The sequence below is a fragment of the Anolis carolinensis genome, chromosome 2, assembly GCF_035594765.1.
Source record: "Anolis carolinensis isolate JA03-04 chromosome 2, rAnoCar3.1.pri, whole genome shotgun sequence".
Taxonomy (NCBI): Eukaryota; Metazoa; Chordata; class Lepidosauria; order Squamata; family Dactyloidae; genus Anolis; species Anolis carolinensis.
This window is the reverse complement of record NC_085842.1, coordinates 213,429,649-213,450,345: the sequence shown is the minus strand read 5'-3', so window position 1 is coordinate 213,450,345 and position 20,697 is coordinate 213,429,649. Positions and strand designations below refer to the sequence as shown.

General features: G+C 40.3%; 1 protein-coding gene across 1 annotated transcript; it reads right to left on the bottom strand.

The window, feature by feature from the left end:
• Window positions 1-407: 407 nt before the first annotated feature.
• Window positions 408-19,807, bottom strand: noa1 (nitric oxide associated 1). The gene is made up of 7 exons (XM_003224666.4): window positions 18,793-19,807; window positions 16,245-16,409; window positions 14,926-15,131; window positions 4,555-4,686; window positions 3,430-3,546; window positions 992-1,109; window positions 408-763 (listed from the first exon to the last, which is right to left on the bottom strand). Exons 1-7 carry the CDS (start codon window positions 19,730-19,732, stop codon window positions 549-551), a joined length of 1,893 nt encoding a protein of 630 aa, XP_003224714.1. The 5' UTR covers window positions 19,733-19,807; the 3' UTR covers window positions 408-548.
• Window positions 19,808-20,697: the final 890 nt, after the last annotated feature.

Sequence of the window (20,697 nt, the reverse complement as noted above, 5' to 3'; positions counted from 1 at the left end):
ATATATCTGCAGGCAGAACATCTAGCCAGACCACACACACCAACACTCCCAAGGGAAAAAATCGTAACACCCATATAAAAATTGATCCAAGAAACATTTCCTCAAAACCAGGCCAGAAAAACTGACATGTACCACACCAAAAATAATTAATTCACCCCCCACCAGAAAAACAAGAACCCTATATTTTTAGTCCCTAATAAAATAAAATTGCATTGATTTCTGCATGTTTTAACAAGTACTTTACTCTTAATGTTCTGCATATGCTGGAGTGGTGACACAGGTAACCTGTTTCCAGACAAAATTCACCCACTTAAACTAAACCAATTTCAAAGGATTCTATGAGGATCTGTGAAAAATAGCAAGACAAGTGCAGATAGCAATGTTAGGAGAATGAAACACAAAACCTGTTTAGTTTTTAAATGACCTTTATAAATGTACATCTCAATATATTTTACAAAGTATTTTTAAAACTGAATGTCTAAAATACTATATTGGGTTAAATGTTACATGGAGAACTCCCATCTTCTATGTCTTACATTTTTGGCAGATTATTTTTTTCCTTGATTTATATTTGCTTTTAAATTGCTAACAAGGGATGGTGGTTTTTTAGTCTTATAGGCTGGACTTCCTTTCAGACGGGGTCCTTTGATGTTAACGATGTATGGCAGCAGAGGTGGTTTACGTATTGTCAGCTCTGTCCCTTTGGGAGTATAGCATCGCAGATGGATTTTGTTGTTTGAATGAGCTGTCACTGCAACCCAACCTGTGCAGAAAATACACTAAATTAAAAAAATGAAAGGAAAGCAGAATGCTGGACTACTATATCTGTCTGGCACAGAGTTCTATCAAATTAATTTCCTACTTCACTTTTAAAACAAGACAAAAACCTTCAGAAAATGCTCCTCTTTAGTGCCTATCCAGGTATTTCTACATACAATGAGGTTAAAACACAAGATGAGAACTACTTCTGAGAAGATTTTTCAAAAGTTACCAGCAGTTGAAAGCTTTATATCAGCCACTGCCTGAGCTTCGTCAATTCCTTCCAATGTCACATCCTGGGAGATCAACGGTGGAAAATCTTTCATCCGTTCTTCGCCTCCCATAGGAATCTTGGGTGAAAAGTTAAAAGTAAAGGATTTAAGAAGTTTTAAAAAATTAATGAAGTTATGCCTTATATACATTGTATATAAACTTAATTTATTTTCTCAAAAATTGCCTCCCAAAACCTGGGTAGACTTATACATGAGCCAATGCTGGAATACGGAACCAGTGTGAAGGTAGTGACAAGAGGCAGATGTAAGAAGAGCTCTAAGGCCAGGACTTGTCCAAACAGGATAAAGGCAGTCCTTTCTCACCTACTTTTTCAGCCTGTGAAGTTCAGTGGTGATGTGAAGGGATGTATTTTGGGCACCTGAGGTATTATAAAGTAATATATAGATTGCCTTCCCCACACTTTTATAAGTGGCAACCTGGAACGTGGTTCAGAAGTTGCTAGAAAATTTCAGTTAAAAGCATAAGAAAATAAATAATGTTAAGAAACCTTTGAAAGGCAGATGTAGAAGGTAATCTGGGGAATCTTTGTTATTGTGTGCCTTGAAGTCATTTCTGACCTATGAAGACTTTAAGTGCAGTCCCATCACAAAGTTTTCTTGGCATAATTTATTCTAATGAGCTTTGCTCTTGCCTTCCTCTGAAGCCTAGTGTATTTTGCCCAAGGTCACAGAGTAGATTTCCACAGCTGAGTGGGGACACAAACTGGTCTCCCAGTGTCTCCCATTACACCATGCTGGCTTCCTTAGTCCATTATATATTTTGGACTACATTTCCCATAATTCTTTTATCACTAACCATGCCAGTTTGGGCTTCTGAGAGTTCAAGTCAAAAACTTGTTCAAGTCTGACCCAGAAAGAGGTGATTTTCTATACCTTGACTCAGTCATTAACCAGAATGGAGACTGCAGGTAAGAAATCAAAAGATTAGAACCAGGAAGGTCACCTATGAAAGAATTAGACAAGATCCTGTAGTATAAAAATATATCACTGAATGCCTGTCCTCGTCTTTCCCATCTTTATGGTTGTGAAAGCAGGACAGCAATGCAAGGTGCCATTTCCAGCCAAAGAACATTGGCTCAGTATGTTATTTATAGGTTAAATTGATAGTTTCTTAGAAATAACTTTTATCATAGTGTGGATTCCTCTCTTTTAAATCAAAAGCCAGAGTGCAGGAAGACAGATATAAGGTAAAACTTTATTCTGGACTGAAACTGCATTATAGTCTGGCAACTGACAACTTCAACATTACAATGGACATATTCCACTTAAAAAGATTTTCTATCTCATTTGGAGTCCTCTCCTCAGTTTCAATACAGTCTTTTTCCCCACAGTAGTTGCAAGTCTATGAACATAACTCCTGTAGAATATAATGTCTGAAATAATTTCCCATGTTTACAATAAAACCAGTCTTTGAACTCTGGCAAAGCAAGAGGCTGACAACCTCATATGATGTTTAGCCAAATTAATTGTTCACCAGACAGAGCACCAAATGAATGGATCCTCCTCCTCCACTGTGGAAAAAGCTAATGGCATTAAGGGAATTATAGTAGTTTATAGTATAGCATAGAGCAGTGTGGTCCAACCTGCAGCCCACCAATTCATTTTTGTTGGCCCTTGCCCTTCTCACTGGAAAAAATATTTTAATTTAACATTTGGAAAAAATTACTCTTCTTACTGCTTTAAGTTTTTGAATACAATATGTAATTCGTTTTCTTTCTGGAATGTCTCTGGCCCTCACATTCCAATACAATAGTTTGATTGGCCCTCGGATAACTAATGGTTGGACTGCTTAGTACTGTTTCTCAGATGTTTTCAGCCTAATGTATATTATTTGTTTTTATTTAGTGTCAAAAGCATTACATAAATAGATAAATTTAAAACTGATAAAATAAATGGATCCCAAACTGCTAAATAGTTTTAGACCAAAAATGGGCAATGGTGACTGCATTGTCTATCTGTATATTATGAAGTATGTACTTTATGTGTGCAAAGTTAGTACAAATGAAGAAACATACATCTAAATCTATTATATATCTTGGCCCTTTGTACAGTGCTTTACGCAGAAAGGCCATTTCTTAATATAGCTCAATTTGCACCAACACTGAGAGTAAACTCATCAATTCAACAACCATTAGAGCTAGGAAAGAAACTAAACAATGCCAACAATTATTTCTTTCTTGCATAAAGTGCAAGACCACCAAGACAGGGAGAGGTTGTCCAAGACAATGAAGCCATGGTGTTGGCTAAGAGTGGAACAAAACTTGCCTTGTGCCAAGACCAAGGGAGACAATAATCAATGCCTGTGGAATAAGAGAAATCACCACAAGGCATTCGTTTTCATAGATTTTCCAGTAGTGTACAGTCAGTGCTGGCTTACCTTCAGCAAAGTTTGACCTGCATGTTTTTGATAGAGAGCATCTGCTTTTTCTAATGTAGTGAAGTGCACAGGTAACAAATTTGAGGCTACAACAGAAAACCAGGAGGAGCTGTCCCCCTATAGAATAATAAAGAGAAAGTTAATTCTAACAGATTCTATATTTAAAAACCAGTCTCAATGACAAATTTAAAGTCAGCTCAGTTAGCAAACTTTCTATAACTGACAGTGTCTTACTTTTTGAAGGCTGGTATTTTAATGTACCAAATTGGCCAAGTTTCCAAGTTTCCTGTTCTCTTATCAACTCAATTTTTTGCTTTTACAGCACAGCATAATTTCCTAATACCCATGGTTTGCCACAAAAGGTTAAATCAAGATGGAAATCAAGAGTCTGCAAGGAAATGCACATGCTGGAGATGTCTTCCTATAGTGCCTAAACATGGTTTTTTATCACATGTGAAACAAAACTATATGATATTTCTCTCCCACGTTGCAATAACCCATTCCTCTTCATCAACTGGCCCTACAGCTTGGAATTAGAGACCAGCCTCCCCCAAAACAGTATTCCCAAAATGCTCTTCCAAGGATTGGAGAACCTACTGAATTAGGTATATTATAACACCCCTTAACAATGTGAAAACAGTGTGTAGGGAAGGGGAGAATGGACTGAGGGTAGGTTGGGAGGGAAAAGAAAGGTTCCCAGGCTCATCTCTCTTACTATTGTGTTAAGCTTTTGTCCCCCATCCAGCTTTCATCAAAAAAGGTCTTTGATATGGAAATAAGCTTCCTTATTAGTCAAATGGATAACTGGAACCAAGCAAGCCATATTATTGCAGTTCTTGCTACTGATCTCAAGCCATAGGCTACATATTAGAAGCTATTCATCTACTGACAACGAACCTGATTCATTTTTGAGATTTGAGTAAACCCAGCAGAGATATAACAGAACGTTGGATCTTTGTTTCTATGCATGGATCATATGACTATTATTTGCCTTTTTAAAAACCGGTCTGGAATATACCTCAGCAGATAGGAATGTACACAGGCCATGCAACAGCATATTGTAATACTGTGATGAATAAGAATTTGCTAAGACATTTGGAGTAGTCCTCCAACCATATCTCTTACCTGTAAATAATCTATTCGACCCAATGCACCTAGAAACAGGGTCATCCCAGGCTTAAGAAAAAATGTTCTTGGAATAATAGCACATGTTGGCAAGACATATTTGACTTCTTTTTCATTTAGGAGGTTTAAAACCTACAAGCAAACCAGAAAAACTAATTCAAATCAATTTTTCATTTAAAAAAAAAATAGCAAACAGACAACTTGAGCTTTCATGACTATATAAGCTGAAAATTCTTCATATATTGCTTGGAAATAATAGTTATGAGCTCTTTATACCACAAAAAGAGCAGTTTTGCATGTTTCAGCCAATTTTTATTCAAAGCTAACAATATGCACATCTGACAAAACAACCTGATAAAGTAAATAAAAATATTTTGAACCTCCTAGAGAATACTTAAATGTTTCATCACGAATGCATGCTAGGATGACTTTTTCTTTCACTATGCCCCCAGTGGCGCAGTAGATTAAACTGCTGAGCTGCTGAATTTGCTGACCGAAAGGTCGGCGGTTCGAAGTGGGGTGAGCTCCCGCTGTTAGCTCCAGCTTCTGCCAACCTAGCAGTTTGAAAACATGCAAACGTGAGTAGATCAATAGGTACCACTTCAGCGAGGAGGTAATGGCATTCCATGAAGTCATGCCGGCCACATGACCTTGGAGGTGTCTATGGACAACGTTGGTTCTTCGGCTTAGAAATGGAGATGAGCATCAACTCCCAGAGTTAGACCGACTTAATGTCAGGGGAAAACCTTTACCTTTACCTATGTCCTACTCTTCTTATGATTTCAATTTTGATTAACATACTGGGGGGCAAAAAGCTAGTATGACAAATCTCTCTGCTCTCCCCTTTTCTCTCTGTCTCACTATGGATAAATAGTCTGTAAGGGAATCAGGAAGCAATTGTTGTCTACCTTGCCTTTTGTAGAATCACATGAAATAGGATCAACTGGAGCAGAATCTCATTTTTTGTCAGCTCAAGCTTTATTATATTGTTTACTGCAGACATGCTCTTGCAGCCTGGCTCTGAAAATCTATGTTTCTCCAGCCCTGCTTCACCATTCTCATTGCCAAGGCTGTTAAAATTATTACAGCTATATGGAGAACAAGGAAAGCTGGACACTCATAATACTTTGTAAAAAGGAGCTTTTCTGTTAGATGATTTGTTAACTGAGACATGTCAGTACAAGAAACAGTTTTAGACACTAATGGCAAGAGAGTACCCATTCTATAAAGACCATTTAGATGAAAGCACTGTGAGTGTTCCGGGCTGTAAGGCTATGTTCCAGAAGCATTCTCTCCTGACGTTTTGACCACATCTATCATAGGCACCTTCAGAATTTGTGAGATCTGTTGGTGGAATGTCCAGGGTGAGAGAAAGAACTTGTCTGTTTGAGGCAAGTGTGAATGTTGCAACTGGCCGGCTTGGTTAGTATTAAATAGCCTTGCAGCTTCAAAGCCTGGCTGTTTCATTCCTGGGGGCATCATTTGCTAGGAGGTGTTAGTTGGCCCTGATTGTTTGTTGTCTGGAATTTCTCTGTCTTCTGAGTATTGTTCTTTATTTACTGTTCTGATTTTAAAGTTTTTTAATACTGGTAGCCAGATTTTGTTCATTTTCATGGTTTCTTCCTTTTTGTTGAAATTGTCCACATGCTTGTGGATTTCAATGGTCAGGCTTTGAAGCTGCAGGGCTATTTAATGCTAATCAAGCTGGCCAATTGCAACATCCACACTTGCCTCTTTCTCTCACCCTGAACATTCCAGATATATAAACCCCACTCACCTCATTTCCAACAGACTTCACAATCTCTGAAGATGCTTGCCATAGATGTGGGCAGAACATCAGGAGAGAATGCTTCTGGAACATGGCCATACAGCCCAGAAAACTCACAGCAACCCAGTGATTCTGGCCATGAAAGCCTTCGACAACACATATCCAACTTGTTAAAATTCATTTAGCTAATCGTGATCACAACGACCTTGATTTGAAAGAGGGACACTTTTTGATACAAAGGTGATGCCCCCCCCACCCCCAGGGTGAATAACTTTTACAGCTTGGCAAATATAACTTACCCTGGGACCATAGAGGTCTGTGATTTCTCTACCCTACTCTACAGACTTATGAATATCAAAGTAATTTCCGAACATTTCCCTTTTAAATGAAGTGCAGGGCCATTAGGTCCAAGAATTATGTTTCATATGCCATTCCAAAGTCAGGAGATTTCAGAAAGCTTGTCTTTGTATGAGAATCTGTTTTTTAAAGGAGTGAACCGACTAAACCATTTAGTTATGAGGCCAATTCTTTTAAAATCAATTTGCATTTCTGTCCCAGATTTCCATGAAGGAGCTCAGAATTCTAACTTTTTTTTCTTTTTAGCCTAGTCATTCTGATAGAGAGAACATTACTGCCCAAGGCCACCCATTGAGCTTCCTGGCTAAGCAGGAATTAATGAAGCACGTTTGATTCTAGGAATAGCTATGAAGAGCTGGGGAGAATAGATCAGAGGGGAAAGAAAACACTGGTTCCCTTCCATAAACACACACAGTTTTTTTGGATTGTGGTCAATATGTCCAAAACAGCATGGCAATTTTCATCAAAGCTTAGTATCAAGTGAAGGCTCAGAAATGTTAAGATTCTTCCTGAACACTTGTAATTTCAGTCTTGAGATAGTGGTGACTTTTGGAATGGGAACACTAAAATTTTAATTATAGGGTGAAAAAATGTTCTTCATAGAACTTACCAGAATATAGCTTGAAGAAGTGCTTCCCCCACTCCATAGAGTTGCCAGTTGCTGGCATCGACACTGCACTAACCAGAAGAATCTGCTGATGCGTGCACTCATCATAGCAACATGGAAAAGCCAAAAAACTGGGAAGGTTTTCTTTCCCTCTTTGTGAACAGAGATGCTTTTGGGGTAAAATATACACAAGCTGAAGATAGTTTGTTAACCTACTGCAACAATTTATTTGAATATGGTCCTAAACAAGAGAGAGGCCACATGGAAATGTCCTAAAATTCATGCTAAAGTGAACCATATTGGGAATCATGCTTTTTTCCTCCAGTTCCAGCATCCACAGCTCTTCCTGGAGCCAAACATGACTACTTTATTACTGCTCAGCTAAGAACTGCAAAAGATGGCAAGACCAAAAACCTATTCCAAAGAATTAGAAGATGAACCTGGGAATTAAAATGACAAATCTAAACACATAATCAAAGTGAAAAATGTGTATGTGGAGGAGGTGTCCACTTACACAAATAGCCTCCCACCTCCACAAACAGCTATAGTTCCCACTGAACAGGCGACACCAGTGGCCCTCCTTCCACTGACATGCAGGTTACAGTGAGTGCCATGAACATGTAGCTCAAGCCCTGCAAAGTGTCCTCCACAAACACCATTCTGCTCCCCACACAAGTGAAGGCTTTCATGCATGGACAATTTCATCCTAGATGTTCTGTTTTTCCTCCAGAATGGACATCCCAGGGTTCCTTAATTTGCATGACCCCACCCACTGCCTCTACCTTAACCCTTAACTCTTTCCTACCCTCTCCTATGACACAGAGTTAACGGAGGAATTGATCAGCAACTGTACAAGAGCTTTGGGAAGAATTCACCATGATTTACAAGACTTGTACTTGCTCTACATCCAGAGAGCACTGTTAACCAAACCAATGATGGATCTGGACCAAATTTGTCTTGGACGATGCGACTTGCAGTACCTTCACTGATACTGTGACCCCACTGACAATGGACTGGGACCAAACTTGGCACAGAGAAGCCCCATGACCAACTGAACATACTGCAGGGGTTTAGGGGAATGGACCTTGATTTTGGGAGTTGTAGTTCGCCTGCATCCAGAAAGCACTGAACCAGCTGAGGTCAGATCTGGACCAAACTTGGCAGACTGACCCAACATGGCCAACTGTGCATACAGGCCTTGTTTGGGGATGACTGACCTCAGATCTAGGAGTTGTAGTTCACCCTTAACCAGAGAGCCCTGAACCCAGCTGATGACAGATCTAGACTAAACTTGGGACACAGACCCAACTGCGAATACTGGCAGGGTTTAGGGGTGATTGCCCTGGGAATCTGGGAGTTGTAGTTCACCCTTATCCAGACTGTACCGAATCTAGCCAATGACGGATCTGGACCAAACTTCAGTGATATTAACTACCATCACATTATTTGTAATATAAAACAAACAATGCCTTCTTCTAATAACCCGGGCACCACTGGGTCCCCAAGCTAGTGTGATTTAATAAAAGCCAAAAGTAGGAAAAGCCAAAAGTGGGGAAATACATGGGCTGTTTACAGCCCCTAAAGGCTCTAACTGTCCACAAACCTGAAATATTTTGGATTAAAGTTCTACATCTATATTGGCTGAAAGCAGCTGGAAAACACAATGGTTGTGCTCCCAAATTCTTCCTCCCGCAAACATTGGAAAATCAGCCAGAAAATAGTTGAAATGATGCTGGAAGTGATATGATGTCATTTCTGGTTGTATCCCACTAATGGGGGTTTGAGGGAGCAAAAAATTCCAGAGTTCCTTCATGGTTGTTGCACCCCTGGGTTTTTTTCTTGCTGCCACTGCTTATGCTGGTATAGTGCACAAACAGAATTCTAGCTACTAACTGAAATTTATACCACAAAATCTAGCCACTGACACCAACTATCAATGGCTATTACCCATTAATATTACTTTCCAACTACAGTATCTCTGAAAGTCAATGGCTGGTATATATAGAAGTGCTACTGTACTCATAGGCACCTGGCTGTCCAATGTGTGGAAAGCATGATGGGCTATAGTATAAGCCTTTGATCTGATTCATAATAATTCTTCTAACATTCTTATTTTCAAATAATAATAATTATATCATTGCTTTTTGTATAGAGCTCAAGTGTTACTTTATAAAACAGTGGTTCCCAAACTTTTTCAGTCATGGAATCCTTCAGAAGACTCTTTTCGCCCCTGCAAAACCCTAACTCTGTCCCTAAGTGTTGTGAACCCACAATACTCTTTCTTCTTGAATCTACTCCTATTGCTTGGGTGTTTAGCATAATGTAGTAGATTTGGAATTAAAACAGAGGTACACTGAATTTAAATACAGTCTTCATACTCTAACATTGGCTTTTTAAAAAGTTTTTTTAAAATAAGATTTTTTTTTTGAGAAACCCCTATGATGTTATGGAACCGCTTCTATAAAACACATTATTCATTCCACGTACCAGGCCATCTCTTAGCAACAAGGTAGCACTCTCAAAAAATTAATCCTCAAATATTTCATAGTTCATTTTATTCCAAAAGCGTGATTGCATTTTTTAGGGGGAAAGGATCAAAATAGCACATTCTGCAGAAATTCTGTCTCTTTAAACAGACAGCCTACTGCTAGAAGCATGATGTATTCTGAAATGCAATTTGACTTATCATCCTTTTTTTAATTAACACACATTCCAAATTTAATCAAATACCAACAAAATTATTGAAAATGATTTAAAAACTTCACCCAATCTACACATCTGCTTGCCTCCTGACACTTTCTGAATGCTCCATGCAATAGTAGCATGTGTAGTCAATAGCAACTCCACACAAAATAGTTCAAAGCCAAAAATTTGTTTTGCAGAAAACATTAAACAACACTCAATTAACCAATATTAGATCTAACAAAAAGCTGTGGGAAACCTGCTCAGTTTTATGAGATTTCTTAAAGGTGGGCAACAGCAAACTAAGTAGAGATGGCTTGCCCAAACACATAGTTCATTAACCATTTAATTAAAAAAATCCATTCAGTTATTTCACTGAAATCTTTGGCCTTATAATAATCCCCCACCACCACAGTCCACAGAGCACCATTGTGCCTGCTCTCCTCTATTTACCATATACCAGGACTAAACACCACAATTCACTTAAAAATGAGTGATAGGATTAATTTTACATTTTCATGAAGTTGCCCAGTAACAGAATTTTGAAAAATGAATTAGGAAACAACTTCATTTTTTAAAACTGTCCTATCTTCAAAATTTTGAGGTACAAATTAAGTTAAAAAAAATTACAATGGAAAAAGTGGCAAACAAAATACTGTAACAATACTGTTATAATGACATGCTTGGTACCGTGATTATTTTGTTACTTTATAGTTAGCAGCTCTGAATTGCTGAATAAAGAGCTGAATATAAAATAAAATGATTAAAGAAAAATATGAACAAAGCATGTTGTTCACATTTTGAATTAACTTTCCTTTCAAATGAATTAACACATTGAAATAATGCTGATCTACAGAAGAATTCTGCTTTGATGCCTACATCTTCAAAAAATTATGTCACAAACAGAAGTATTGCAGCCTGCATATTCTCTGAAACGTTTCAGATTCAGACAAATATTATCTTAGAAATGTTCCACAAGACATGAGACAAAAGGTAAGTGGAAGTCTGGAATCTCAAAGAAAACAGTTTTAGCAAACGATAGACAATAATGCAATCAGAGGCAACATTCATAGCAGACACCCTTAGTTGCCATAGGCAACTGCTTATTTCCTATGTAGTGTCCTTTGTTTCTAGGAACAAGTAATATGGTTTTAAAACACTGATGTATTAATTCCCAGGTTTTGAGAGGATGAATGCCAAGATTTTGGTGTGTTTTCTTAAAGGTGTGTATTAATACACTTTGTTTATAATACTAAAGCTACATGTTTAGTGCTTCCTTATGGCAGTGATATAAAAACCTTTCTGGAAAATTATTTATTTATTGTACAAATGATAGCTGATTAGTGTCTAAAAAGTTATATGCAAATAAATTAATAGCTTAGCATGTATATTTTTATTTCAATCTTTATAATATTTTTTAAGTTGTGATGTTAGCTGACCACATGCTGATCACCCAAAACAAGCCAGCAAAAAATAAAAATAAAAATAAAAGATTTTGGGGCAGTGCTTTCATTATTCCTGCAATTATACTGCCAGTCAGTGCCAGACTAGGTAGCATAATGGACTGAAAAGCACAAAGGTTCTGCCCAAGTAATACAGATGCTTCTTTATTCATTGAAGACTTAAAGTTAATAAGGGTCACAGGAACATAGAAAGCTGCCTTATAATAGGTGAGACTATTTGCCCATCTAATACAGTACTATCCCATCTGCCTGGCACCAGCATTCCAAATACAATTCTTTCCTAGCCCCACTTGGAGATCCTTAGTATTCCTTGTGATATTCCATCCTAAGACTAACCTGCCTAGGATCAGACAAGACAGGGGGTGATTTAAAGTGGTATGGTGGTACAGGAACAGCATCACAATATTGCCATCCAACTTCTTTATAAAGAAGAGTTCACAAGGCAGTCAAATCCAGAGTTCTCTGGAATACTGACTCCTTCCCTTCTGATCAGTTTTGCAAGTCTCCTAGGAAATATGCTTTTACTAACTGCTATAAGGTGTGATCCTGTCTCCTGGCAGACATCATGAAAGAGCTAAGGACCCTTCTACATTGTCATATAATCCAGATTATCAAAGCAGATAATCCAAATTATCTGCTTTGAAGTGGATTATATGAGTCTACACTACCATGTAATCCAGTTCAAAGCAGATAATCTGGATTTTATATGGCAGTGTAGAAGGGGTCTATGAACCAAAAAACCAAATCTTTCCTCATGGGACCATCTGTATTGCTGGTTGTTCATCTCTATACTTCTTTCTTTCATCAATAGGAAGGAATGATGAAATAACCATCTGTGCCCCCAAATCCTTCAGATTCCTACTCAGAGCCCCATAGGTCCATGCCATTGGTTGAAAGCTATGTCTTTCAATATTATTTGTTCCCACATGGCTCAGAAGGAAAGGACAATGGTCAGTGGGGTTGATGAACCCTGTCAGCATCTCTATTATGTCACAGATCTTTGCTTTTGGGAGAGACCACACCACTGGAGGCATCTCATCAGGTCTGAGTGCCACTGCCCCTGTTTGTCTTAGCATAGAATCATCCACCATGACCACGCAACTCTTCTTCCTCTGGGAACAAGCAGGGGCTACATTCTTTTGAGGACTGAGGCTGTGGCTCCTGTGCCTATGTCTCATAATCAGTGATTAAACAAAGTACTTCATATCAAGTATGTAACTGTATCACAGTTTCTAATAGTTCTGCTTCTGTGAGTCACATTCTTCCAAGTGTTTCAAAACCCATTCCTAGGGTTTTGATCTTCTAGGAATCGACCCACTTTAAAAAAAATTCTCAACCTCCCGACAAGTTGGAAGTGTAGGTATATGGGTCTCAAGTTACTGCACAGCTTCTTTCAGCACATTAACCAGCTTGCACAGCTGCAGGTATAATCCCCAATCATCCAGTAAAAAAAACAAAAACAAAAAAAAACCAAGCATGGCAAAGAAGTTGCATCTAACTTGAGAAACTGCAAATCCCTTCTGGTGTGAGAGAATTGGTCGCCTGCAAGGACGTTGCCCAGGGAATGCCCGGATGTTTGATGTTACCGTCCTGTGGGAGGCTTCTTTCATGTCCCTGCATAGGGAGCTAGAGCTGACAGACGGGAGCTCACCCCACTCTCCGGATTTGAACCACCGACCTTTCCGTCAGCAGTCCTGCCAGCACAAGGGTTTAACCCATTGCGCCACTGGGGGATCTTTTTCCCAAGTGATGTGCCAGCTCTCTACAACAAGGGAGAACATTTTTCAATACACCCTTTTACAAACAGCTGGCAGACAATACTCTCATGAATTCTGTAGGTTTGGATAGGGTTGTGTGGCAGCTAGCAGTTTCTCATTTAATAATGGTCCTAAGATGTTTGAATGAAAAAAAAATCATTGACAGATACCGTTATCTTAACAAAATAATTATGCAGACAGAAAGAATATCCATCAGACAGAGAACAGATGCTAGCGCTGTTCTGAAAATGTTTATGCAAGTTTGTACAAATCAAAAAACGCATAAATAGGGGTCAAAATGTTCTCCTGTCTCCACTTGCACAATGTGGAGGTTACTAATGCTCCTGCAGATGTTACTGTGGAAGAGAATCAACATTTTGCTTTCACATTTACCACACAGTGCAGCAATACAAAGTGCTAAAATGGCTCTTCCATTTATAGGAGATAGATTCAGTATCAATCAATAGTGTGTTAAAAAACTGTTTGGAGCACCAAAGAATCTATCTTAGGGTAAAGGCAGCTAGTGAAGTACAGGACATCTGACTTACAAATGCATAGATATGAACGGGGCAAAGGTGGTCAGCTGGGGAGTGGTGGAGCTAGCAAAGGTAAAGGAAGCTAGCAAAGGAAGCGGGCAACAGGCTCCTTTGCACTTCGCCTGTGTTGGCTGTGGAGAAAGGTTTGTACTTTGCCAAGAGGCTGCCTCACATTCCTCCCTAGCTAACCCTGGGACAAAGGGTGAAGGAGTCTGTCGTCAACCTTCCTTGCTCATCACCAGAGCCTTGGCTGAGGATGAAGGGATGACCCTCGCGTTTCTCCTCAGCCAACACTGAGGCAAGGGGTGAAGGAGCCTGTTGCTTGCCCCTTAACCCAGTGTTGGCTGAGGAACAACAAGAGGGAGCCTGTCAGCAACCTCCCTCCTTTCTCCTCAGCCAACTGGCTAGACAGCAGTACATGTGAAAAAGATCTTGGAGTCCTTGTGGACAACAAGTTTAACATGAGCCAGCAATGTGATGCAGCTGCTAAGAAAGCCAACGGGATTCTGGCCTGCATCAATAGGGGAATAGCGTCTAGATCCAGGGAAGTCATGCTCCCCCTCTATTCTGCCTTGGTCAGACCACACCTGGAATACTGCGTCCAATTCTGGGCACCACAGTTGAAGGGAGATGTTGACAAGCTGGAAAGTGTCCAGAGGAGGGCAACTAAAATGATCAAAGGTCTGGAGAACAAGCCCTATGAGGAGAGGCTTAAAGCACTGGGCATGTTTAGCCTGCAGAAGAGAAGGCTGAGAGGAGACATGATAGCCATGTACAAATATGTGAGGGGAAGTCATAGGGAGGAGGGAGCAAGCTTGTTTTCTGCTGCCCTGCAGACTAGGACACGGAACAATGGAAAGGAGATTCCACCTGAACATTAGGAAGAACTTCCTCACAGTAAGGGCTGTTCGGCAGTGGAACTCTCTTCCCCGGACTGTGGTGGAGGCTCCTTCTTTGGAGGCTTTTAAACAGAGGCTGGATGGCCATCTGTCAGGGGTGCTATGAATGCGATTTCCTGCTTCTTGGCAGGGGGTTGGACTGGATGGCCCATGAGGTCTCTTCCAACTCTACTATTCTATGATTTTAAAAATGTACCCATTCCAACTTACAAATTCAACTTAAGAATAAACCCACATAACTTATCTTCAGATTTTTTTTGTCCCAGATATCAAATGTTTTAGAAATAGAAGAAATTACTTACACATCCATCCTTTACAATCCCTGGAGTGTCATAAAACCATCTAGCATCTTTCACTTCATTGTATGTGAGTTCAACTTTTGTGGGAGCAGTTTTGGCTGGAAGGGAAGCTTCTTCCTCCATACTAAAAGAGAGTGCTTCAGGATCAAAGCGAATTTCACAATTTTTTCTTTGTTTCTGTGGTTCAGTAAATGTTCTCCCAATTCTTCCTATATTAAGAGGAAAAAACATAAATTACTCAATTTTTCAATATTATTTTTAGTACTTCCATATAAGTCATTTTACGGATTTCTAGCACAGCAACGCTTCAACTACAATACTTCAACTTTGTTTCAACTTTTGGAGTAATTTAATTTTCAGAGTTTTGACTCCAATGAAAACATACCTCACATCCTATTCTCTGATGGCTGAACTCAAAACAAAATGTACCAAACTCTTTACTGCTTCATTTAACATGTTCATTCTTTCTCACATTCAATTGATCTGACATATTACAACACCAAAGAATGAACAAACAGTAAACTATGACCCCAAGAGAATTTCAGACATGTTTTTCACACCATGTTAAAATAATTTTTAAATTCTATGTTTTTTTTATAACAATTGATATTGTATAGCTGTTCAAAATAAAAATACCGTGCATATAGAAACTTCTTACACTGACTGATGTAATAGTTTGGATCCTCTTACTGTCAATCTCACCAGCCAGTTTTGAACTGGATCATGAACTAGCAGTTTATGGTACAGTTTTGCTACATGCTTACTCTGGAAAATATCTGTACTATGACCCATGTACTTAATCCCAAAGAAGTACATAAAGAACTGGATTCTTAACTCTAGAATTCCACAAAGAAAATTACATATTTCCACATTTGTGTGGCAGTAAATAGAAAAGTATGAAGCATTTTGTTTCTTACCAATATACAAAAACAAGAGAGATGAATGTTGCAAAAAAAGGATAAAAACAAAAATCTTTAGAAAACTGATTATACTACAATAATAAATAATGTTCTCAAATAACTAGAATGTATATTATCACCAATAAACAATACAAATATATGCATTTATGTATTTTTGATCATGGTATTTTAGGACATATCCAGAATAAACACACGAAGCTATATGTTTACAAAATCTCTCCTCCGTTCTAGTCTTAGCTGATGATCTGCAAGAAGATTGTGGTTAAATTGGATTTAGACTGTATTCATATATTACCAGTAGGAGAAAAACAGATAAAGATTGCAACAAAATAAAAGTGTACCAAAAAAAAATTAACTATTTGTATAATGAAGTACTTTACACAGATCCCAAAAACTACCCACCTATCAAGTAGCCTTGCTTTTTGAGAGTATTAAGCTGTTTACGTTCTTCTTCATTAAGGTCTTCCTCTGTTTTTTCTGCATCTGCCTTTAGCCTTGCTTCCCTCCGGAATATTCGGTAAGGTGTAGGATTAATAATTGGAAATTTCAGCAGGTTCAAGGTAGTTCCTAGAAAAGAAAGCCCCACATTTGGTTATGACTACGTGGAACCAACTGAGAACTAAGATTCTAAAGTAGTTACATAAAAACAGTCTGTAGAACTATTATGTGCAGTTTGGCATTTTTGTTAACATCTTAAGAAAGTTTAAGCACATTAGCCATGGACAGAAACTTTAAACAGAGGTGGCACACAGGGAATAATAGAAAAAGGATGATAAAAATTGTTTCAGTATTTATTCGGCTTTATTCCTATGTTCTCTAGAACTGGTATAATATAATAGCTAAACAGTATATCATTCAACAAGCGATTCCTAGTTCAAAATTTGTTTTAATTATGATCATATGATTCTCAGACAAGATGCTGCATTTTAAACCCATTCTCTCATGTGTAATATCAGTAGAATACTGAATTACGTTATAATGGCTAGGTATGACAAACTGTACATATTCCTTTGACCTATGTATACATAATGTGGAAATTTAAACTTTCCTGCTATAGTTTGTAAAGAACAACAGTTAACTATGTGTTCAGTTACACACAACTTCAGTTCAGTTACACACAGTTAACTGTGTGTTCAGTTACACACAACTGTGATGTGTACAGACTTGAGATAGTTTACAAACCAGTACCTCAAAATCTGAATGGAAAATTGTTGCTTAAGTACAAAGCATACTATTCAAAGCCCTAATTATGTATGTTTGGGCATGAATTCAATAGTGATTTCTACATCTGCAGAAAAAGTATGTCCCTCGTATTCATGAGGATATATTCCAAGACCCCTGTGGATACCTGAAACAGTGGATAATAGTGAACCCTATATTTTTCACTATACTTGGTCATTGAGTATACTATAAAATCTCACTGCAGGATCTGGAAAAGTCAAAAAAACACTTTTGGGAGAGAGTGGGATATTTTTGGAGTATGCATACCAGTAAGTAAAACCATTGATATTGAACTGTGGATAAGAGGGTCATACTGTGCAGTATAACTATCAGACTATTTGTAGGAATCTAAAAGCCACCACCAATTTAGGGATGTAAATGTCTTTCACAAAAAGGGTATCTTACATGACACTACTAGAATATTCTGAATAGTTTATATATATAGTACACTAAAGATTGGGTTCCAGGGCCTCCCTGTAAAATTTTCTGATAAATCTGTATTCACAAGGCTTACTAAACAGGATGAAGGATCTTCTGCAGAATCCATTGTAAAGACTGCAGATCAGATTAATGTAAGTGTCTAAAATAGCCACTAAGTGATATTCTAGAGGTCCTTAACTGTAAAGGTCCCCTGAGGTCGATGTTGCGGTCATGAAAAATTTGCCCACAGTAAAATGCCACTAAATTACAGAAACCTGTTTGTAATGACGTGCAGTGTTTACATTGGACTCTGCAGAAAAGACTTCAGCCTGTTCAGCAAGCCATACAAATGCTGATTTAATATCAGTCAATGTTTGATTTTTATACCAATTTTATCTATCTATATACCTGGGGTGGCATCCAGAAACCTTTTACTGTTGCTCATTTTTTCCTGACCCCAACATTGAGCTCAGGGGACCTCATTGGGGTTGGGGACCACCGTTTAAGAAGCAGTGCCCCAAAGAACCCAAAAAGAATGGAAGCCACATTTGTTGTCAAAAGCTTTCATAGCCAGAATCACTGGGTTGCTGTGAGTTTTTGGGGCTGTATAGCCATGTTCCAGTAGCATTCTCTCCTGATATTTTGCCCACATCTATGGCAGGCATCCTCAGAGGTTTGTGAGATCTGCTGGAAACAAGGCAAGTGGGGTTTATATATCTGTGGAATATACAGGGTGAGAGAAAGAACTGTTGCTTGTTTGAGGCAAGTGTGAATGTTGCAATTGGCCAGCTTGATTGGTATTGAAAATCTTTGCAGCTGCAAAGCCTGGCTGTTGCTGCCTGGGGGCATCCTTTGTTTAGGTGGTGTTAACTGGCACTCAAATGTTTGTTGTCTGGAAATCCACTGTTTCTGGGTGGTATTCTTTATTTCCTGTTTTGATTCTGGGTTTTTTTTTTAATACTGGCAGCCAGATTTTGTTCATTTTTGTGACTGTGCCTAAGCGCGAACCAAAGAACATGAAAGGGACTGCAAACTAATTCAACTAGAGAAGTCAGCTATAGCAGAGCACTTGATGAACCAATCTGTACACAGAATATTGAGAACACAGAAATGCTGGACCACTCTGACAACCATCATGTCAGACTGCAACAGAAGACATTTAAATCCACAGGCATGTGGACAATTTCAATAGAAAGGAGGGAACCATGAAAATGAACAAAATCTGGTTACCTCCTTTCCAAGAGACCTCACAAACCTCTGAGGATGCCTGCCACAGATGCAGGCAAAGTGCCCCATTTGCCAAGCTAACCTGGCCAGGGCGAGATGGTAGCCCGGTGGATGGCCTGGGAGGCCCGGGACTTGCAGTAGTCTGAGTGCAGGAGGGCGTTGAAGAGGGTGGACTTCCCGGTGTTGGTGGCGCCCACCAGGTAGACGTCCCCGTTGAACTTCCAGGAGCGCTGCAGCCGGGTGATAAGCTCTTCCAGGCCAAAGCCGGTCTTGGCGCTGATCAGGTGCACCTCCTCGGCGCGGAGGCCGGCCTGGGCGCAGGCCTGACGGAGGCTCCCCCGCAGGCGGCGCAGGTAGTCGGGCGAGTCTCCCGGGAGCAGGTCCGCCTTGTTGCCCAGCACCAAGAGGTGGGCTTGGTCCCCCAGCAGGCCTGGCAGGTCGGGCGAGAGCAGCGACTCGGGGAGGTCGAGGAGGTCGGCCAGGAGCAGCACTAAGGGCGGGCGGTTGTGGCGCGGAGGGGCCTTCAAAGCGGCGCCGACCAGGCCGTGGAACTCCTCCCGGGACACTTCCACCTTCAGCGCCTGGCGGTGGTGCACCAGGAGCCAGCAGCGTTGGCACACCGTCTCCTCCTCCGCCTCCTCTTCCTTCAGGCTCCGGTACTTCTCGCTGGGAAGGTAGCCAGGCAAAGCCGGGTCGCGGCAGTGCAGCTCGGCCCCGCAGCCTGGGCAGCTCACCCCGCTGGCCGGCAGCGACGGGTCCGGGCGCCCCGAGGCCTGGTGGAGGCCCGACCGAGGTGGCTTCCGGCGTCGCTCCTCCGGCCTCGGGCCTTCTCCTCCTTTTGGCGGCTTCTTCTCCTCCTGGCCCGGCTCTGAGGGGAGGTACTCCGGGAAGACGAATTCCTCTTCTTCCGCCGCAGCCCAGCCGCTGCCCAGGCTCGGAAAAGAGGTCAGGCCGCGGCGAGGCCTTGGCAGCGCTCCGGGCCACAGGCGCCCCAGAAGCAACGCCCGCCTCAGGCCCTGCATGTTCCTCCGTGAGGGAAAGCTGAGGAGAGAGCAGAGAGTGCTTGGACCAGAGCGGCCCCAGAGAGCCGGCGGTCCTTCCGGAAGCAATTGCGCCCCCTATCGGAGAGCCTGGCCTCTGCATAACTTCTCTTTTCAGGCTTCAGAATTGTGTCTGGGCCTTAAGGCAATAGGCCACAAGGCAATCAATCAATACAGTAGAGTCTCACTTATCCAAACTAAACGGGCCGGCAGAAGCTTGGATTAGCGGATATCCTGGATAATAAGGAGGGATTAAAGAAAAGCCTATTAAACATCGAATTAGGTTATGATTTTACAAATTAAGCACCAAAACATCATGTTATACAACAAATTTGACAGAAAAAAGTAGTTCAATACGCAGCAATGTTATGTTGTAATTACTGTATTTACAAATTTAGCACCAAAATATCATGATGGAAGGTTAAACGAAGGAAGATAGGCGCTTTTGAATTTTGGTGTTGGAGGAAAATCCTGAGTGCCTTGGACCGCAAGAAGATCCAACCAGTCCATCCTCCAGGAAATAATGCCCGGCTGCTCACTGGAGGGAATGATATTAGAGGCAAAGTTGAAGTATTTTGGTCACATCATGAGGAGACAGGAAAGCTTGGAGAAGATCATGATGCTGGGAAAAATAGAAGGAAAAAGGAAGAGAAGCCGACCAAGGCCGAGATGGATGGACGGTATCCTTGAAGTGACTGGCTCGACCTTGAAGGAACTGGGGGCAGCAACAGCTGACAAGGAGCTCTGGCATGGACTGTTCCATGAGGTCACGAAGAGTCGAAAACGACAGAATGAGTGAGTTGACGACGACTATCATGATGTATTGAAAACATTGACTACAAAAATGTGTTGGATAATCCAGAAGCTTGGATAAGTGAGACTAATACAGTAGAGTCTCACTTATCCAACACTCACTTATCCAATGTTCTGGATTATCCAACACATTT